Source organism: Plecotus auritus (genome assembly GCF_963455305.1).
Source record: "Plecotus auritus genome assembly, chromosome: 7".
NCBI classification, from domain to species: Eukaryota; Metazoa; Chordata; class Mammalia; order Chiroptera; family Vespertilionidae; genus Plecotus; species Plecotus auritus.
Genome location: NC_137774.1, coordinates 162926841 through 162942422, shown reverse-complemented (window position 1 = coordinate 162942422; position 15582 = coordinate 162926841). Strand labels below are relative to the sequence as shown.

General features: G+C 38.8%; 1 protein-coding gene across 1 annotated transcript in view; it reads right to left on the bottom strand.

The window, feature by feature from the left end:
* DNAH5 (dynein axonemal heavy chain 5) overlaps positions 1–15582 on the bottom strand; it is a gene marked incomplete at its 5' end in the record, with an annotated part of 198001 nt that overhangs the window by 129521 nt on the left and 52898 nt on the right. The window contains 7 exons of the mRNA XM_080679156.1: positions 416–617; positions 4827–4960; positions 10308–10395; positions 10498–10688; positions 12505–12741; positions 13398–13563; positions 15048–15193. Of these exons, the coding sequence (XP_080535282.1) occupies positions 416–617; positions 4827–4960; positions 10308–10395; positions 10498–10688; positions 12505–12741; positions 13398–13563; positions 15048–15193 (1164 nt within the window). The remainder of the gene's footprint in view (positions 1–415; positions 618–4826; positions 4961–10307; positions 10396–10497; positions 10689–12504; positions 12742–13397; positions 13564–15047; positions 15194–15582) is intronic.

Here is a 15582-nt window from a genome sequence, read left to right as displayed (position 1 = left end):
TCATATATTCATTTATTTCATAAAGCTTGTTTTCTAGCAATTGAAAACACATTTCAAAATGCTAAAAAAGAAACACAGTACATATCAAAACCATTGGAGATAAGTAACCCTGAAGTTTGTTACTGTTGTTTATTAAAGAAAGGATAAACTTTCATTGCAAATATAACAGATCCCCTTTCTCTGAATTAGCATTTATTTTCAAGGTTTAGCAGCAAAGTATTCAAAATAGTCCAGAATAAATAATTATGCAGAAGGGAATTAAAAACAAGTCTACAAATTGATCTTAAAGCTTAAGGCTTATAAAGGAAAAGTCAGTCTTTAAGATAAGCTAAAGCTCTCTGGAGTACTAATCTCCATAAAGAGACAGAATGATACTGTTGAATTTTTATGGCTGTCTGAAAGAAAATAGACCAACCTGTGTACAGAGCGATGGCGCCTACACAGACATATTCAGGCTCAGCATTAATCTTCTGCTCTAGGTTTTGAAAATAGAGAATCTGAGATTCAAATTCAGGAAGCAAGGGGTTTTTCATAATAAACGTCATGATGGTTTCTTCTTTCTCCTTTTGCCAAATGTGATTGTAGCATTTGAAGCAATCCATGGATGCAATAATTTCCTAGGATGCAAATAAGATTATGTGTGTTGAGAAAGAAGAGTCAGAAATGGCATCATGCTAACGGTGAATATTTGCCAACTGTTGATGTTTCCCATGCATTCATTAAAATGTTTAATTGGTGAACTGTGTGATTAGTTGTAAAGGCCACAGAACTGGGACGATATACAAGAGTGTAAACAGTAACCCAAGACTAGTAACCATGAAACTAGGACCATCCATAGCCAAAAGAAAGTGGGAGAGTCTTACGGACAAGGCCCTTTTGATTGCAGATAGACCTCAGATAAAAATAAATAAATAAATAAATAAATAAATAAATAAATAAATAAATAAATAAACAGCTCAAGATCATGTCATAAAGAGTGAAGGGGAATATAAGACTTTTGGGGAACTAGCTACCTGAATCTGTGCCAGTAACCAGTATTCTGACGCACACTCTTGCTAGAAGATAATTAGCTCCATTCTTATCTGTTATGCTTGTCATGCCTTGCAGAACCTGTTTCCCAGAACACTCCCATTTTACAGAGGCCATAAACCATGAACCATACACAACTCCCAGAGAGGGTTGTCAGCTCTGGCACCAGCCAGGCCAGGCCTTTGGGTGTAATCTCATTTTCCCCATCCCAACCCATTGGGGGGCTGCAAAGCCCACGAAAAGTCCTGAAGCCTGATCAATATTTGGGGGACAAAGAAACTAAAAGGGATAAAAGGAAGGCTTCCTCTATACTCATCACTCAGGCTTTGGAGGCTGATTCCCCTGAGTCACCGCACTAGTGCATCTACAATTCTGCATTAAAGGCTCCTCTTCTGAATCCTCTGAGTGCCCGACTGATTATTCCTCCTCGCCACCTGGCAGCTTATCTACAACAAGAGTACTATGAAAAAAAACACTCCAAGATCACTCTCTCCCCTCACTTCAATGGAAACCTATTGACTTGTTCTTAAAGTCAGAGAGTGGAGCATAGATCTGGAGAGGCAAATAACATATCCAGCATCAAACCCCACTGCATCAAATCACATAAAATGTATAAATTCATTGGATAAGGACTGACATTTGTATGATATTAAATCTTCCCATCCAGGAACAAAGCATGTGTTTCTAAATCTGCCATTTTTTTTTAATTCCTTAAAGTTTAGAGTAATCTTTTCCCAAGTACTTTGTTCTGTACCAGCTAAAGCAGCAAGCCACAGCGGGGTACAACCCTTTGTGCCACATCTCCTTCACCTCTTCTTCCTTTTGGGCCAATTTGGTCACCACTTTGTTTTGAGAATGTTCTTTGCCCAGTTCGACCTGAACTTTAAATATTTTATCCTTATTCCCATAACTCAGCAGCTTCAATGGTTTCTTATACCACCTTCTAACAAGTATCTTTTACCTTTTGATAGTACAGTTCCATACCTTTTTTAGAGTGTTATTAAGTGGATTAATATTTTACTATGTTTTTTATTGTTGCTATGATTTTTTGGTTGCTATTCTGATTATGAAATTTCCTAAATTTTGTGTGTGTGCCTCAATCCTGCTTTTCTCATAATCCCTATTTTATTAAATGTGCAAATTTGCAAAACGAGATTTTTGGGAACACGTTTATTGCATTATAGCAAAAATGCCTATGGTTATCTTTCAATTGACTACTGACTTAACTCTTATTGGGCCTTATTTTTTTCTTATTAGCTTCTTGGATTTACTTGGTAGATAATCATATCATCTACAAAGAATTAAAAATTTGTTTCCTCATTTATGATGTTTATACATTTTGGGAATCAATTTTTCTATTGGTTTACATTATAATTTCAGAGTTATATCTGCAAAATAATTTTTTTACAAATTGAGATAAAAATGAAATTACTTGAAAAAATAGAGTATTATGAACAGCATTCTAAATGGTCCAATTACATTAAGTAAATTGCACCAACCTGTACCAAACCAAGGAGTAGTTTCACTTCAACCCCCAACATGTAGCTAAAATGTCCCTAGAGATTCAGGTATAGTAAGTGTTAATACTTCTCACCCATTAAAATCCAGAAAGCTAAGCCTGCCACTGCTTGTCCCAACCACAACTGCTCCCTAAGCAAGGGCTGAGGTGTTGACATGAAATGCCCAGAATGCATTGCAACAGCAGGTAGATATTCACAAGTGTGTGATGGTTTGGAGAATGAATTACAGATTATCAAAGATCACTGGATATAGGTAGACATTCCAGAATCCTGAGCCCTTGAAACTCCAAGAATTTATAATATTAAGATACACCCTAACTAAACGTTTTAGACTTTTATTTCTTTTATGTCAGTCTTTATTAGATTGGAACTTGTTAGAGCAGAGGTAACTTAGAACTTAAAGGAAAAACTACATGAACAACCTACGTAGAGCTGTTTTCCTTATTTTTCACCAAGGTTATTTTGCTTGTTCGGTTTAGCTAGTTCATCTTTTTAAGCCTGCCTGGCAATGTTATAAGTTGATGACCAGCCTATGGAAATGCTGAATGTAGGTCAGGTTTAGACTCTGATATAATCAGTGATGGCAAGAGCAAAGGAGCTGGATCCTAGGATTTTCTGTGGTTGAGGGAGAAGCATTCAGAAGGGTCTATGGCTGTGGCTGGCTAGCTGTGTCGAGCCCTATGACAAGCACACATGTATTCCTCCAGAAACAATTTGGCCATCCTATCAAATTGGAAAAAGTCCTTCAAATTATTTTAAGTGCCAACCCTTTAAGGAAGACTAATATCTGTACATTTCCTTTACATAATAAAAAAGCAAATGTAATAAAAGTGACAAAAAGATAAGTACATTTGTTGCCAGAAGTATATTAATTTCAATTGCTGTGCCTTACCCTTAGATTTTCATAATAGAGGCTACTTATGTTCAGAGAAATTAATGGACTTTATTACTGATTTGCTTTATTGTACTTTCCATGATTAGGAGACATTGGGAAGTATATGTGAATGTTCATTATAATCATAGACTATTATATTTAGCTTTACCATTTAGTATAAAGCTTGATAAACTAAGTACTAGATGAATATTTGTTAAACTGAATTATGTAAACACTGTCTCCAGGGCAAAATTAAACACAGGACCTTCAATATATTAAGAAAGGAAAGTTGGAAATGTATAAATGCAAAATCTTCCAGTTCCCTCAGGAACACATTAAAATTAAACTTAATATCCCCTAGTATTTTTACAGCAATGGTAACTTTTCAAAATGCTTTCAAAACAAATGAAATTCATTCAATCAAAACTAAGTAATAGAGCCCTGGCTGGGTGGTTCAGTTGGTGGGAGCATCGTCCCGTACACCAAAAGGTGCGGGTTTGATTCTCAGTAGGGGCACATATCAAGGTTGCGGGTTCGATCCCCAGTCAGGGTGAATATAGGAGGCAACTAATTGATGTTTTTCTCTCACATTGATACTTCTCTCTCTAAAATCAATGAACATATTCTCAGGTGAGGATTTTTCTTTAAAGGAATAGGAAAAAGTATTTACTGAGTGGCAACTATTTCCTCGACACTAAAACCAATTTAAAGAATCAACAGATCTTAATGACGATGTAAATACACATATTTTTAAGCAGAAATTGACTTCAGGACTTTGAATATTTTTACTATAAGAACAGATTTGCCCAAACAAAAAAAGGAAAAGTTAAGAAAAGAATAGGTTGGCAATAGAAATTAATTCAAATTTACCCCCATATCTAGTGTAAGTTTGCATTGAGAACACTAATATTTTCCTTATTTTTCAGTATTACCTGATTTCCACATGGCAATATACATAAATTCTCATCTGATATTTTTAAAGATTTGTCTCAGTACACAAATATGAAAAATTGACTATAAATCTTATTCTATTTCAAATGTACTGGTATCACCGACTCTATGAAGGTAAATTGTAACACCAGTCTGACTTGTGGTTTGGGACACATCCAAAAAATTTTAAGTTATATTTATTTGAACTGAAATAATAATAAATAAATAGGTTAAAGGCACTAAAGAGAACATAATATAAAACATAGGAATATTAGTTCTCTTTCACATTGCAATCTAGAATGAAAAATCTTTAAATAAACATTTGCTGTGTACATACAAAGTACCATAAGCAGCTCACTGAATTCACAGTAGGTGGGACCCTGGCTACACGTAGGAGAAGCTTGTGATGTTCAGCTTCACACAGGCACATGCTATGAAGCAAGGGGCCCTGGCTACAAATCCTTGTGACCTACCTTCTTGGTGGAGTTGATGATTGTGCTAAGCACAGAGACTAATTTTACAATATCTTTGTTGTCAGAAACATTCTTATAGTAGTTCCTGGATTGCACAGGAATGGGTAAGTTTACAGATGCTATCTCCAAAGTATCTAAAAGCAGAAAAAGAGAAAAAAATGTTTATATCAACAGCATAAGGAACATACTTTAAAAGGAGAAGGTCATTTCTGGAATGGTAAAGTAAGGACCTTTGAAAACATTGGGGAAAAACTGTCAATATCAATTTCCCAGAACTCTGGAAATTATCCAAAGCTTGCAACAATCCAAGAAACATTGGTTTAGTCGAGAAAAATGCTAAATCTTGTAACAACAGTGAGTTTTGTGGTGTTTTAACTTGATCTATGCCCATAGTCCCCTCACTGGCTAGGCAGGAGCCTCAAAAAACAACAGCCTTACAACCACTCTGACTGTGCAAACCATAGCCTAGCAGTCACCAGACTGGGTTTGGAGTTCCTCAAGAAGCCCCATAAAATTGTCACTCTATGACCAGTCTGAACGCTACCTCGCTACCTCAAAAAGCCCCATTTAAAGAGTTGATCTTTATTTCACCCGATTAAAAACTCACTGAATGTGGGGGAAAAAAATCCCTATCTCCAAGGCATTTATCAAAACTAATCAGCAACAATTGTTTAACTTTATAGCTGCCTGAGGCAATGCTATTAGTTGGGGCAAACAGGAAGTTGGCCAAAAAATATTTGAAGATCTGGAAATGAGATGTCCATGGGGGGTGGGGGGGAGCGGGGGGGGAGGCTATTATAATGCCCTGACATATTCCTGGAACTCAAGGCCACATATATGTACAGAGCTAGGCACATGCCCAGGAAAGACCTAAAGATGCCCCAATATTTTAGCTTTGGCTGAACTTGAGGCTTGCACAATCAGTAAATAAAGACTAAGGCAGTGTTATAACTTATTGAGCTTCCAGGGTGCTCTACACATAGTTATCCAACACAAATACACGCACACACACAGTCTCCCCAGGTAGAGGGTGGAAGACTTACTGGTTCAAAGCAATAAAGGAAATCTCTGTGCAATCATTAGTTGAACACTAAGCTAATGAAGCAAAGATTACATCAGTACACACCACAGGCAAGACAAATTTTATAGAATTAGTCCAGGAAAGTCAATAAAGGAATAACACCAGACCCTGGGGGGAAGATAATCAGATTCTCAGAGTTGCCACTTTATATTCTTTAAAATATCAACTTTTTGACAAAAAATTAAATTGTGAGATGTGCAAAGAAACGGAAGAGTGGAGAGAAACCAAGATGGCGACATAGGTAAACACCTGAACTTGTTGCCTCACACAACCACTTCAAAACCACAACTAAAAGACAAAATAGACATCATCCAGAACCATGGGAAGGCTGGCTGATTGGAAATTCTACAACTAGAAGGAAAGAGAAAAGCACACTGAGACTCGGAGGAGGTGCAGAAGTGAAGTGCAGAGGTACAGAGGCATGTGTGGAGAGGGCTGGCAACTGAGTACACTGTTGTCTTTTTCAATTGGGAGGGAGACACAAGCTCCCGACTGCTCTGAACTCCAGTTCCAGGCAAGACTCTGGGAACCCAGACTCATACGGGGAGAAACTGGACTGTCTGACAGCAGGTGGAACTCGAGGGCGGCTTTCTCTCAGAGGTACTTGAAGTGATCATTGTTCCTGCATGGTGCCGCGGGACACAGAGGCACGGGACCTCTTCCAGGCAGGGATGATGGTCAGCCATTGCTGTTTGCTCCACCCTGGTGATTCCCTGAGACCCTGCCCCACCCAAGCTGTATGCAGAGGCTTTTGCATAGGAATGGCCTGGCCCTTTACAATCTGAATCCTAACAGTACTGCAGCTGGGTCAAAGAGCCCCAGAGCCTCCAAAAGAAGACCCAAGGCTCACATTGCTTCACAGCTGGGCCTCATTTGGGCACCTCCAAACCCCAAACAAAGAGAAGGAATCTGCAGATCTCTCTGTAGCTCCTGCTGGGTGGCCTCTCTCCTTGGAGATCCAAGAGCCAGTGTACCTAGTGGTCAGAGAGAGACCATCCAGACCACAACTCTTCAGATCCATAAGAGACACACTCAGGGGGAAGACTCAGTGAGCGCCAAAGCCCCACTAAAGCAAGTCTTGCCCCATAAGAGTGTCTCCAGCACAGAAGTTCTCGCATCATAGACACAACTGATCCTCACAGCCAATTGGCCTGAAGGTCAATTCCTCTCAGTGATACCAACAACAATCAAAGCTTAACTACAACAAGACTGTGAACACAGCCCACAAAGGGGTGCACCAAGAGTGTCCACCTCAGGTAATTAGGGAGGCTGAGCCACTGGGCCCTATAGGACACCTAGCACACAAAGCCACTCAGTCAACACAGGGAAGCAGCCAAAATGTGGAGACAAAGAAATAGGTCACAAATGAAAGAAATGGAGGAAAGCAAACTACTGGATATAGAGTTCAAAACCACGGTTATAAGGTTACTCAAGAATTTTCTAGAAACCGCCAATAAATTTAGTGAGACCCTCAAGGATATGAAAAAGGAGCAACTAGAAATTAAGTATACACTGACTGAAATAAAGAATAATATACAGAGATCCAACAGTAGATTAGAGGATTCCAAAAATCAAGTAAAAGATCTGAAACACAAAGAAGCAAAAAACACTCAACTGGAAAAGCAAAAAGAAAAAAGAATCCAAAAATATGAAGATAGTGTAAGGAACCTCTGGGACAACTTCAAGCATACCAACATCCAAATTATGGGGGTGCCAGAAGAAGAGAGAGAGCAAGATATTGAAAACCTACTTGAAGAAATAATGACAGAAAACTTCCCCTGCCTGGTGAAAGAAATAGACTTACAAGTCCAGGAAGTGCAGAGAACCCCAAACAAAAGGAATCCAAAGAGGACCACACCAAGATACATCATAATTAAAATGCAAGGACAAAAGACAAGAGAGAATATTAAAAGCAGCAAGAGAAAAACAGTTAATTACCTGCAAGTGAGTACCCAGACGATTGTCAGCTGATTTCTCAACAGAAACTATGCAGGCCAGAAGGCAGTGGCAAGAAATATTCAAAGTGATGAATAGCTAGAACCTACAACCAAGATTACTCTATCCAGCAAAGCTATCATATAGAATTGAATGTCAGATAAAGAGCTTCACAGATAAGAAAAAGCTAAAGGAGTTCATCACCACCAAACCAGGATTATATGAAATGTTAAAGGATATTCTTTAAGAAGAGGAAGAAGAAGAAAAGGTAAAGATAAAAATTATGAACAACAAAGTGACAACAAACACATATCTATCACCAAGTGAATCTAAAAATCAAGTGAATAAAAAGTCTGATGAACAGAATAAACTGGTGAATATAATAGAATCAGGGGCATAGAAAGGGAGTGGACTGACAATTCTCAGGGGGAAAGGGGTGTGGGGGATGTGGGAAGAGACTGGACAAAAATCGTACACCTATGGATAATGACAGTGGTGGGGAGCAGGTAAGGGCAAAGGGTGGGGTGGGAACCAGGTGGAGGGGAGCTATGGGGGGAAAAAGAGGAACAACTGTAATAATCTGAACAATAAAGATTTATTAGTAAAAAAAAAAAAAGAGAGAGAGAGAGAGAGAGAGAGAGAGAGAGAGAAACGGGAGAGTGGTGCTTGCACACACGAACGAAAGCAGCCAACAGAAATTATACATGAGAAAGCCCAACCAATGGACATATAACTCAGCAATTCCACTTAGAAGTATATACCCAAGGGAAATTAAAACAAATGTCTGCACAAAAAATTTGTACATGAACGTTCATAGCTGGATTATTCATAATAGCTAAAAAATGGAAACAACCCAAATACCCATCAACTGGTGAGTGAATGAATAAAATGTGACATATCCATATAAGGGAATAGTATCCTATATAATAAAAGGCTAATATGCAAACTAACTGAACAGCAGAACGACCAGTCGCTATGACACACGCTGACCACCAGGGGGAATACGCTCAATGCAGGAGCTGCCCCCTGGTGGTTAGTGCGCTCAGCCAGAAGCCAGGCTCATGGCTGGATAGAGCAGCAGCGTGGCAGTTCCTAGGATGTCCTACTGACGGCTTTCGGACATCCCCCAAGGGCTCCCGGACTGCAAAAGGGTATAGGCCAGGCTGAGGGACCCCCCCCCCCCCCCGACACACACACACACACAAGCGCACAAATTTCATGCATCAGGCCTCTAGTTTATCAATAAAAAGGAATAAATAACTGATGCATGCTGTAGAATGGATCAATCTTGAAAACATTATGCTAAGTGAAAGAAGCCAGTCACAAAAGACCACATATTGTATGATTCTATTTATATGAAATGTCCAAAACAGGCAAATCCACAAAGACAGAAAGTAGATGAATGGTGCCACAGGCTATGGGGCAGGGGAATGGGGAGTGACTGCTAAGGGTACAGGGTTTCTTTTGGGGGTGCTGAATATATTGTAAAATTAGATAGTCGTGATGGTTACAAACACACTAAAAACCACTAAATTGTATGCTTTAAGGGATAAATTTTGTTATGTAAACTATATCTCAAAGCTATTAAAAGATGTGGCTTATTTCTTTTATCATGACAAAAATATATATACAATTTTTCATTGAACATTTTTTCTTCTGAATTTAAGATATAATTCATAACTGAACATATTTTGAGTTTAGAAAATTCTGAATTTTCAACTATTCTAGGAAGTAAAGCAATGTTTCTACATAATATAAAAGTGAAATTAACACAATAACAACATACGTTTTTTAGCTAAAATAAATAAGTAATATTGTAAGTTGTGGGTAAAGTTGTCTTAAGCTGTCTTTACCCTCCTCAGTAACAGAATGTTTTAAAGAGAAACTTGCTTCAGTTTCTTCCTCCTGGTTCGTTGATTTATTGTCTCCAGACATGAGCACTAATTAAAAATTACATGGGGTCTGCTGTTTGCAGGGCTGCTTTAAAAGGAGTTTGCAGAACTAACCACAACATTTAATATAGTGAGAAACCTGCAGGTCATATGCTCCCTAATTTTATAAAATTCAAATGAAAACCATAGGATGTACAGCATGTTCACACATCATAGGATGTTGGCAAAACAGGACACATAATGAGCTGCAAATGTCTCTTTAGTATCAGGAAATATTCACTGTGATGATGACATGTATCTCTTTAAACTGAGAAATTAAAGCCCAGTTCTCATCATCACATTGGATCAGAAATCAATGTTGCACCCAAAACTGTAGAATACCCATGAGAGGTAAACTATTTGTAACGGTGATATTAAAACACATGGATCTTTATATTTTATACAGTTAAAATGGGATCATAGATTAATATGCCAATCTAATCTGATTTAAGAATTGCATGGAGAGAACATGCATTTTAGCTAATAAATACTAGCTTACAATGACTAGTTAAAAAGAACCAAAAGAACATTTACCTTGAGTTTCATTTTCTCCCATTTCAACATCAGAATCACTGTCTTCCTTATTCTGCAAAGCAACCATTTTTCTTTCATGCATCTTTCTCTAAAACATAAAAGTACATTTTTCAGCTCAGGCTCATCTGTAAAAGATTTTATTTTATTTTATTTTATTCCATAGGAAATCGTTTCTTCATCCCACACTCACCTTGGACAACAGCTCACTGCTCCACTGTCTAACCCCCTTGGTGACACTGACAATGCACTCCACAGCTTTGTTCAGTGTTTGCTGTACATCTTCCAGGGCAGGGACCATGGCAATGTTGGGAATGGCCAGAGTGATGCCTGCCCGGAAAATGGGCCGACTGTTTGGCTTCATCTGAGATGCACTGTTACTATCTGAGTAAATGGAAAACAGGGCAAATTTAATCTTTTTAACTTAAAATGGGATTTTTTTCATTATTACTAGTATATATCTGTGTGTGTGTGTGTGTGTGTGTGTGTGTGTGTGTGTGTGTAACTTTATATACTTACTAGAGGCCGGGTGCACAAAATTCATGCACAGGGGGAGTGTGTCCCTCAGCCCAGCATGCACCCTCTCCAATCTGGGACCACTCGAGGGATGTCCGACTGCCCGTTTAGGCCCAATTCCGGTAAGATCGGGCCTAAACGGGCAAACATCCCTCTCACAATCCAGGACTGCTGGCTCCCAACTGCTCACCTGCCTGCCTTCCTGATTGCCCCTAACTGCTTCTTCCTGCCAGCCTGATCACCCCCTAACCACTCCCCTGCCAGCCTGATTGATGTCTAACTGCTCCCCTGTCAGCCTGTTTGCCCCTAACTGCTCTCCCCTGCAGGCCTGGTCACCCCTAACTGCCCTCCACTGCAGGCCTGGTCACCCCTACCTGCCCTCCCCTGCAGGCCTTGTCCCCCCCCCAACTGCTCTCCCCTGCAGGCCTGGGTCCACCCCAACTGCCCTTCCCTGCAGGCCCCATCGCCCCCAACTTCCCTCCTCTGCCAGCCTGGTCACCCCTAACTGCCCTCCCCTGCAGGCTTGATGGCCCCCAACTGCCCTCCCTTGCAGGCCTGGTCCCTCCCAACTGCCCTCCCCTGCTGGCCATCTTGTGGTAGCCATCTTGTGTCCACATGGGGGCATCCATCTTTGACCACATGGGGGCAGCCATCTTGTGTGTTGGAGTGATGGTCAATTTGCATATTACTCTTTTATTAGATAGGATATAGTTGGAAATGCCCAAAATATATAAAGTTGGAAAATAGATGTGATTTAATTTTCAGCATATCAACCAACATTTGATAAGTTCTAATACTATTCCTGTATCAAAAAAAAAGAACTATCCTCCATTGCAAGTGAAATAAAACATATTGAATCAGGCCACCAATCAAACAATTCTTTTAGTGTTTCCATTTTTTAGTTATTCACTTTTAATTAAATATTAAAGATGCTTTCTCTTAAATGCCAATATTGGAAATAAATAAAAAGGTTGTATGATCCTATTATTTTCCCATTTGAACTAATTACTGTTTCTTTTTTTTTTTACTATTTTAAATTTAAAATTTAATTTCAAAATGTCTCTAGATTTGACGGATTTTTGTAACCCATCTGGGAAACACAGCACCTGTTTCTGAATTGTGCTGAGGAAGAGCTGATTGTATTGAGAATGAGGAAACCAGCTGGAAAGTAGTAAATTGACACAAAATTAATTTTAAAAAATTCTGCTTTGAAGAGCATGGCATTAGTAAGACCTCTCTTACTTTATAAGACTGGCTAATCACCTAATAATTTAACAATGAAATTATTTTTCCATATATCTCCTTTTTAAAGTACATGAGGTTTTTTTCTTTCACTAATTCATTTTACGTTTTCACCTTGTTACAAAAAGATTAAAAGTAATGCCAACTATTATGCTATTATCAAAAGCTAAATGACCTTAAGCAAATTACTTAACCTCCCTGTGCTCTGGTTTTCTGTTTTAAAATGAGGATAATGATAGTATCTACTTCAGAGAATTATTGGGGAAATCAAAGTTCACAATGTATAAACTTACAAGGAGACACTCAATAAATGTGGGCTTTTTAATTATTTAAATTTAACACACACACATACACACACACACACACACACACACACACACACACACACTTGACGAGCCACTATGCCTGGCCAGCCAGTAGGAAAATTCTGTGGGATTATTACCCCGGAAGCTAATCGTGTTGGATGACTGAATTCGCTTGCGGATGGCCTCTAGTGTATTCCTTGTAACCTTCAGAAGAGCATCCATGTTTTGGTGATTGAAATGAGAGAGCAACTCGCAGGCTTCTTCCTCTAAGATCTCAGTCTCTTTCTTCTTTCTTGTGATTGTTGTCAAAGGCAAGAAGCCTGATTCAGCATTAAGGGAAGGTGTCAAGGTGTCGGAATGTCCTTCTCTTTTTGCTGTTACTAGATGATAAAAACAGAGGAGGGAAACATCTGTTGCAAGAAAATAACCATAAATCACATGCAAATTTGATAACACTCAAATGTCACACTTCTTAGAAAGTGAAGCCATCAAAGGATAGAAAATGGAAATTGTGTCACCAGGTGGACTAATGGAGACATCTCCTCCTCAGTGTGAGGAAACAGGAGATGTGAGAGACAAGAGCTATGACTGAAAAGCAAGATTGGGCCTCAGGGGCCTGGGTTCTGGTGCTCTCTCTTCCACCAACATCCAGAGAACCTTGGAGAAACAGCTTCCCATCTCCGCCTTCAGTGTTATCTCTCCCACAAAAGGTTTGCTCTAGTGTAGATGTACTCCAGTGGAAATTCCCAAACCATAATCCATACTACTCTATGGATAAGGAGAAAAATCCCACACTCATAGCTAAATGCAGAGAGCTAACAAGAGCCAATGCAAATTACATGTTTATAGAATTTAACAAAAAATAATGTAATTAATGACACAGGGTCATTGCATAATTTCAGATTTATAAACATCCTTATAAACTTGGGAGGGTGTTTATAGAAGTGTGAAATTAAATGCTACGCAGAAAATGTAATTTTAGTTAACAGTAATGTCCTAGAAAAGCAAGACCCACTATCCCATCTCTTACCTGAACCTTTGTTTTTTGAATCAGCACCATTCACATTGAATACTTTTTCACTTTCTTCTTTGAATGGAACTTCCACATCTAGCAACATATTTATTAGCTCATTGACTGCTTCCTCCACTAATGAGCTTTTAAAGTGTAGTATCTGAGCACCATTTACACAAAGATCCTATAAAATAGCACAGCGTCACATTTGTTTCTCTAGCTTTTGAGAGCACATCAGTAATAGTAGTAATGCCATAAGTTCAGCCTCCAGATGAAATTTGGGCCTCCAAAGATGCTTAGCCACAACCCTCACACTAGCCCAGACATGGCATCCTGTAAGGGAAGGTGTTAAAGACAAGGGAACCAGCCAGTCAGACAAAGATAAATACCGTATGATTTCACTTATATGTGAAATCTAATGAGCAAAATAAACAAACAAAATAGAAACAGACTCATAGATACAGAGAACAGACTGACAGGTGAAAAAGGGTGAAGCGATTAAAAAAAATAACTCACAGACAGACAACAGCATGGTGATTAACAGAGGGAAAGAGGGTAGGGGGGATAGAAGAGGGTAACGAGGGGGTAAATGGTGATGGTAGGAGACTTGACTTTGGATGATGAACACAAAATACGACATACAGATGATATAGTATAGAATTGTACACTTGAAATCTACATAATTTATTAAACAGTGTCACCCCAATAAATTCAAAATTTTTTAATTTAATTATTTTAAGTATGATCTTCCTCTAATGTAATTAGTGACACGGGGTCATTGTAGAAATGTTGAACTAAGAATAAAATTCATAGATTTATAGTTCTTGTAATTCTATAAATCAAAAACAAATATATAAATTATACACAAACAGATAAGAAACCAATAAAATTCAAGTCAACAATATTAAGTTTACTATAAGATTCATGGAGTATTCTGCCGAAACTAAAGGGTGGGTGTTAAGCGTGGAGTGGTAGAGCTGCAGATTCAGTTTTATATATAAAGCCTATAGCTTCGGTTCAATAATACTAACGAAAGGAAGGCCTGCTTACATAAATAGGCTTTAAAATTTTTACTAATGCACTTAGGCTTTGCTTGTTAGTTCAGGCTATTCAGATCCATGAATAATGAAAATGAAGGCCTTGTTTTAATACATTAACGGGTAAAGAATCTGTAAGGGGAGAGGGGGGAAGTCTATGCTGAGCCATTTGGACACTGGCTCCACCTTTCCCAGCAACGGCGCCAGAACCCAGAACATGTGCCACAGAACACCAGCTTGGGAAACACTGCTTTACAGAAGAGTTAAACGAAGAAATTCTGTCCAGGAACTGTTTAAAACAATTGCTTTATTAATTAATCCTAGCTTACTAGGAGCTCTTCAGCTAAAGAGCTCTATTTTTCAACAAATATGGGAAAAAAAAGACGCATGTGTTCCACAGCAATTTCCTTCCAACTGATCCGAAAGGAAATTACTTGTTCCTCATGTCTAAGGGACTCCCTACATACATTCCTCTTCATTATCGTCCGAAGACTCCATGTTTAAGTAATATCTATCACTGACCAATCACAGGAAGAGAAAAAAAAAATGCAATTTATGCTTCAAAAAATGCCCTCTATAGAAAAATGAATCACAAAACAATGTCTAATAAAAACATTAATATTCTAATAACCTTTGTCATTTGGAGAAACTCTTCACAGGTAAGCGGCTCCTCCTCGGGGAGCTGACAAAGAGGCGTGCTGCTCATTTCTTCTAGAATCGCATCAATGCGGAACTCTATCAGATCATTGACCCTATCAACCAGCAATTCCAGGTCCTCTGTGGAAAAAACAGAAGTGAATAAGAGAGATTAAGCATTTTGCTGTGGTTTGTTTTGTTTTGTTTTTATTCCTCACCCAAGGATATTTTTCCATTGATTTTTAGAGAGAGTGGAAGAGAGGGGGAAAGACAGAGAGAAATATCGATGTGAGAGAAACACATCAATTGGTTGCCTTCTGCAAGAGCCCTGACCAAGGCCCAGGGCTGGGTGGAGCCTGCAAGCCTAGTAAGTGCCCTTGACCAGAATCGAACCTGGGATCCTTTGGTCCACAGGCCGATGCTTTATCCACTGAGCCAAACCAGCGAGGGCTTGTTTTGTTCTTAAATCAACATTGGATTAAACTGAGGTAGTAAGACCAGGATTAAAGTCGCTCCATACCAGTTTCAGT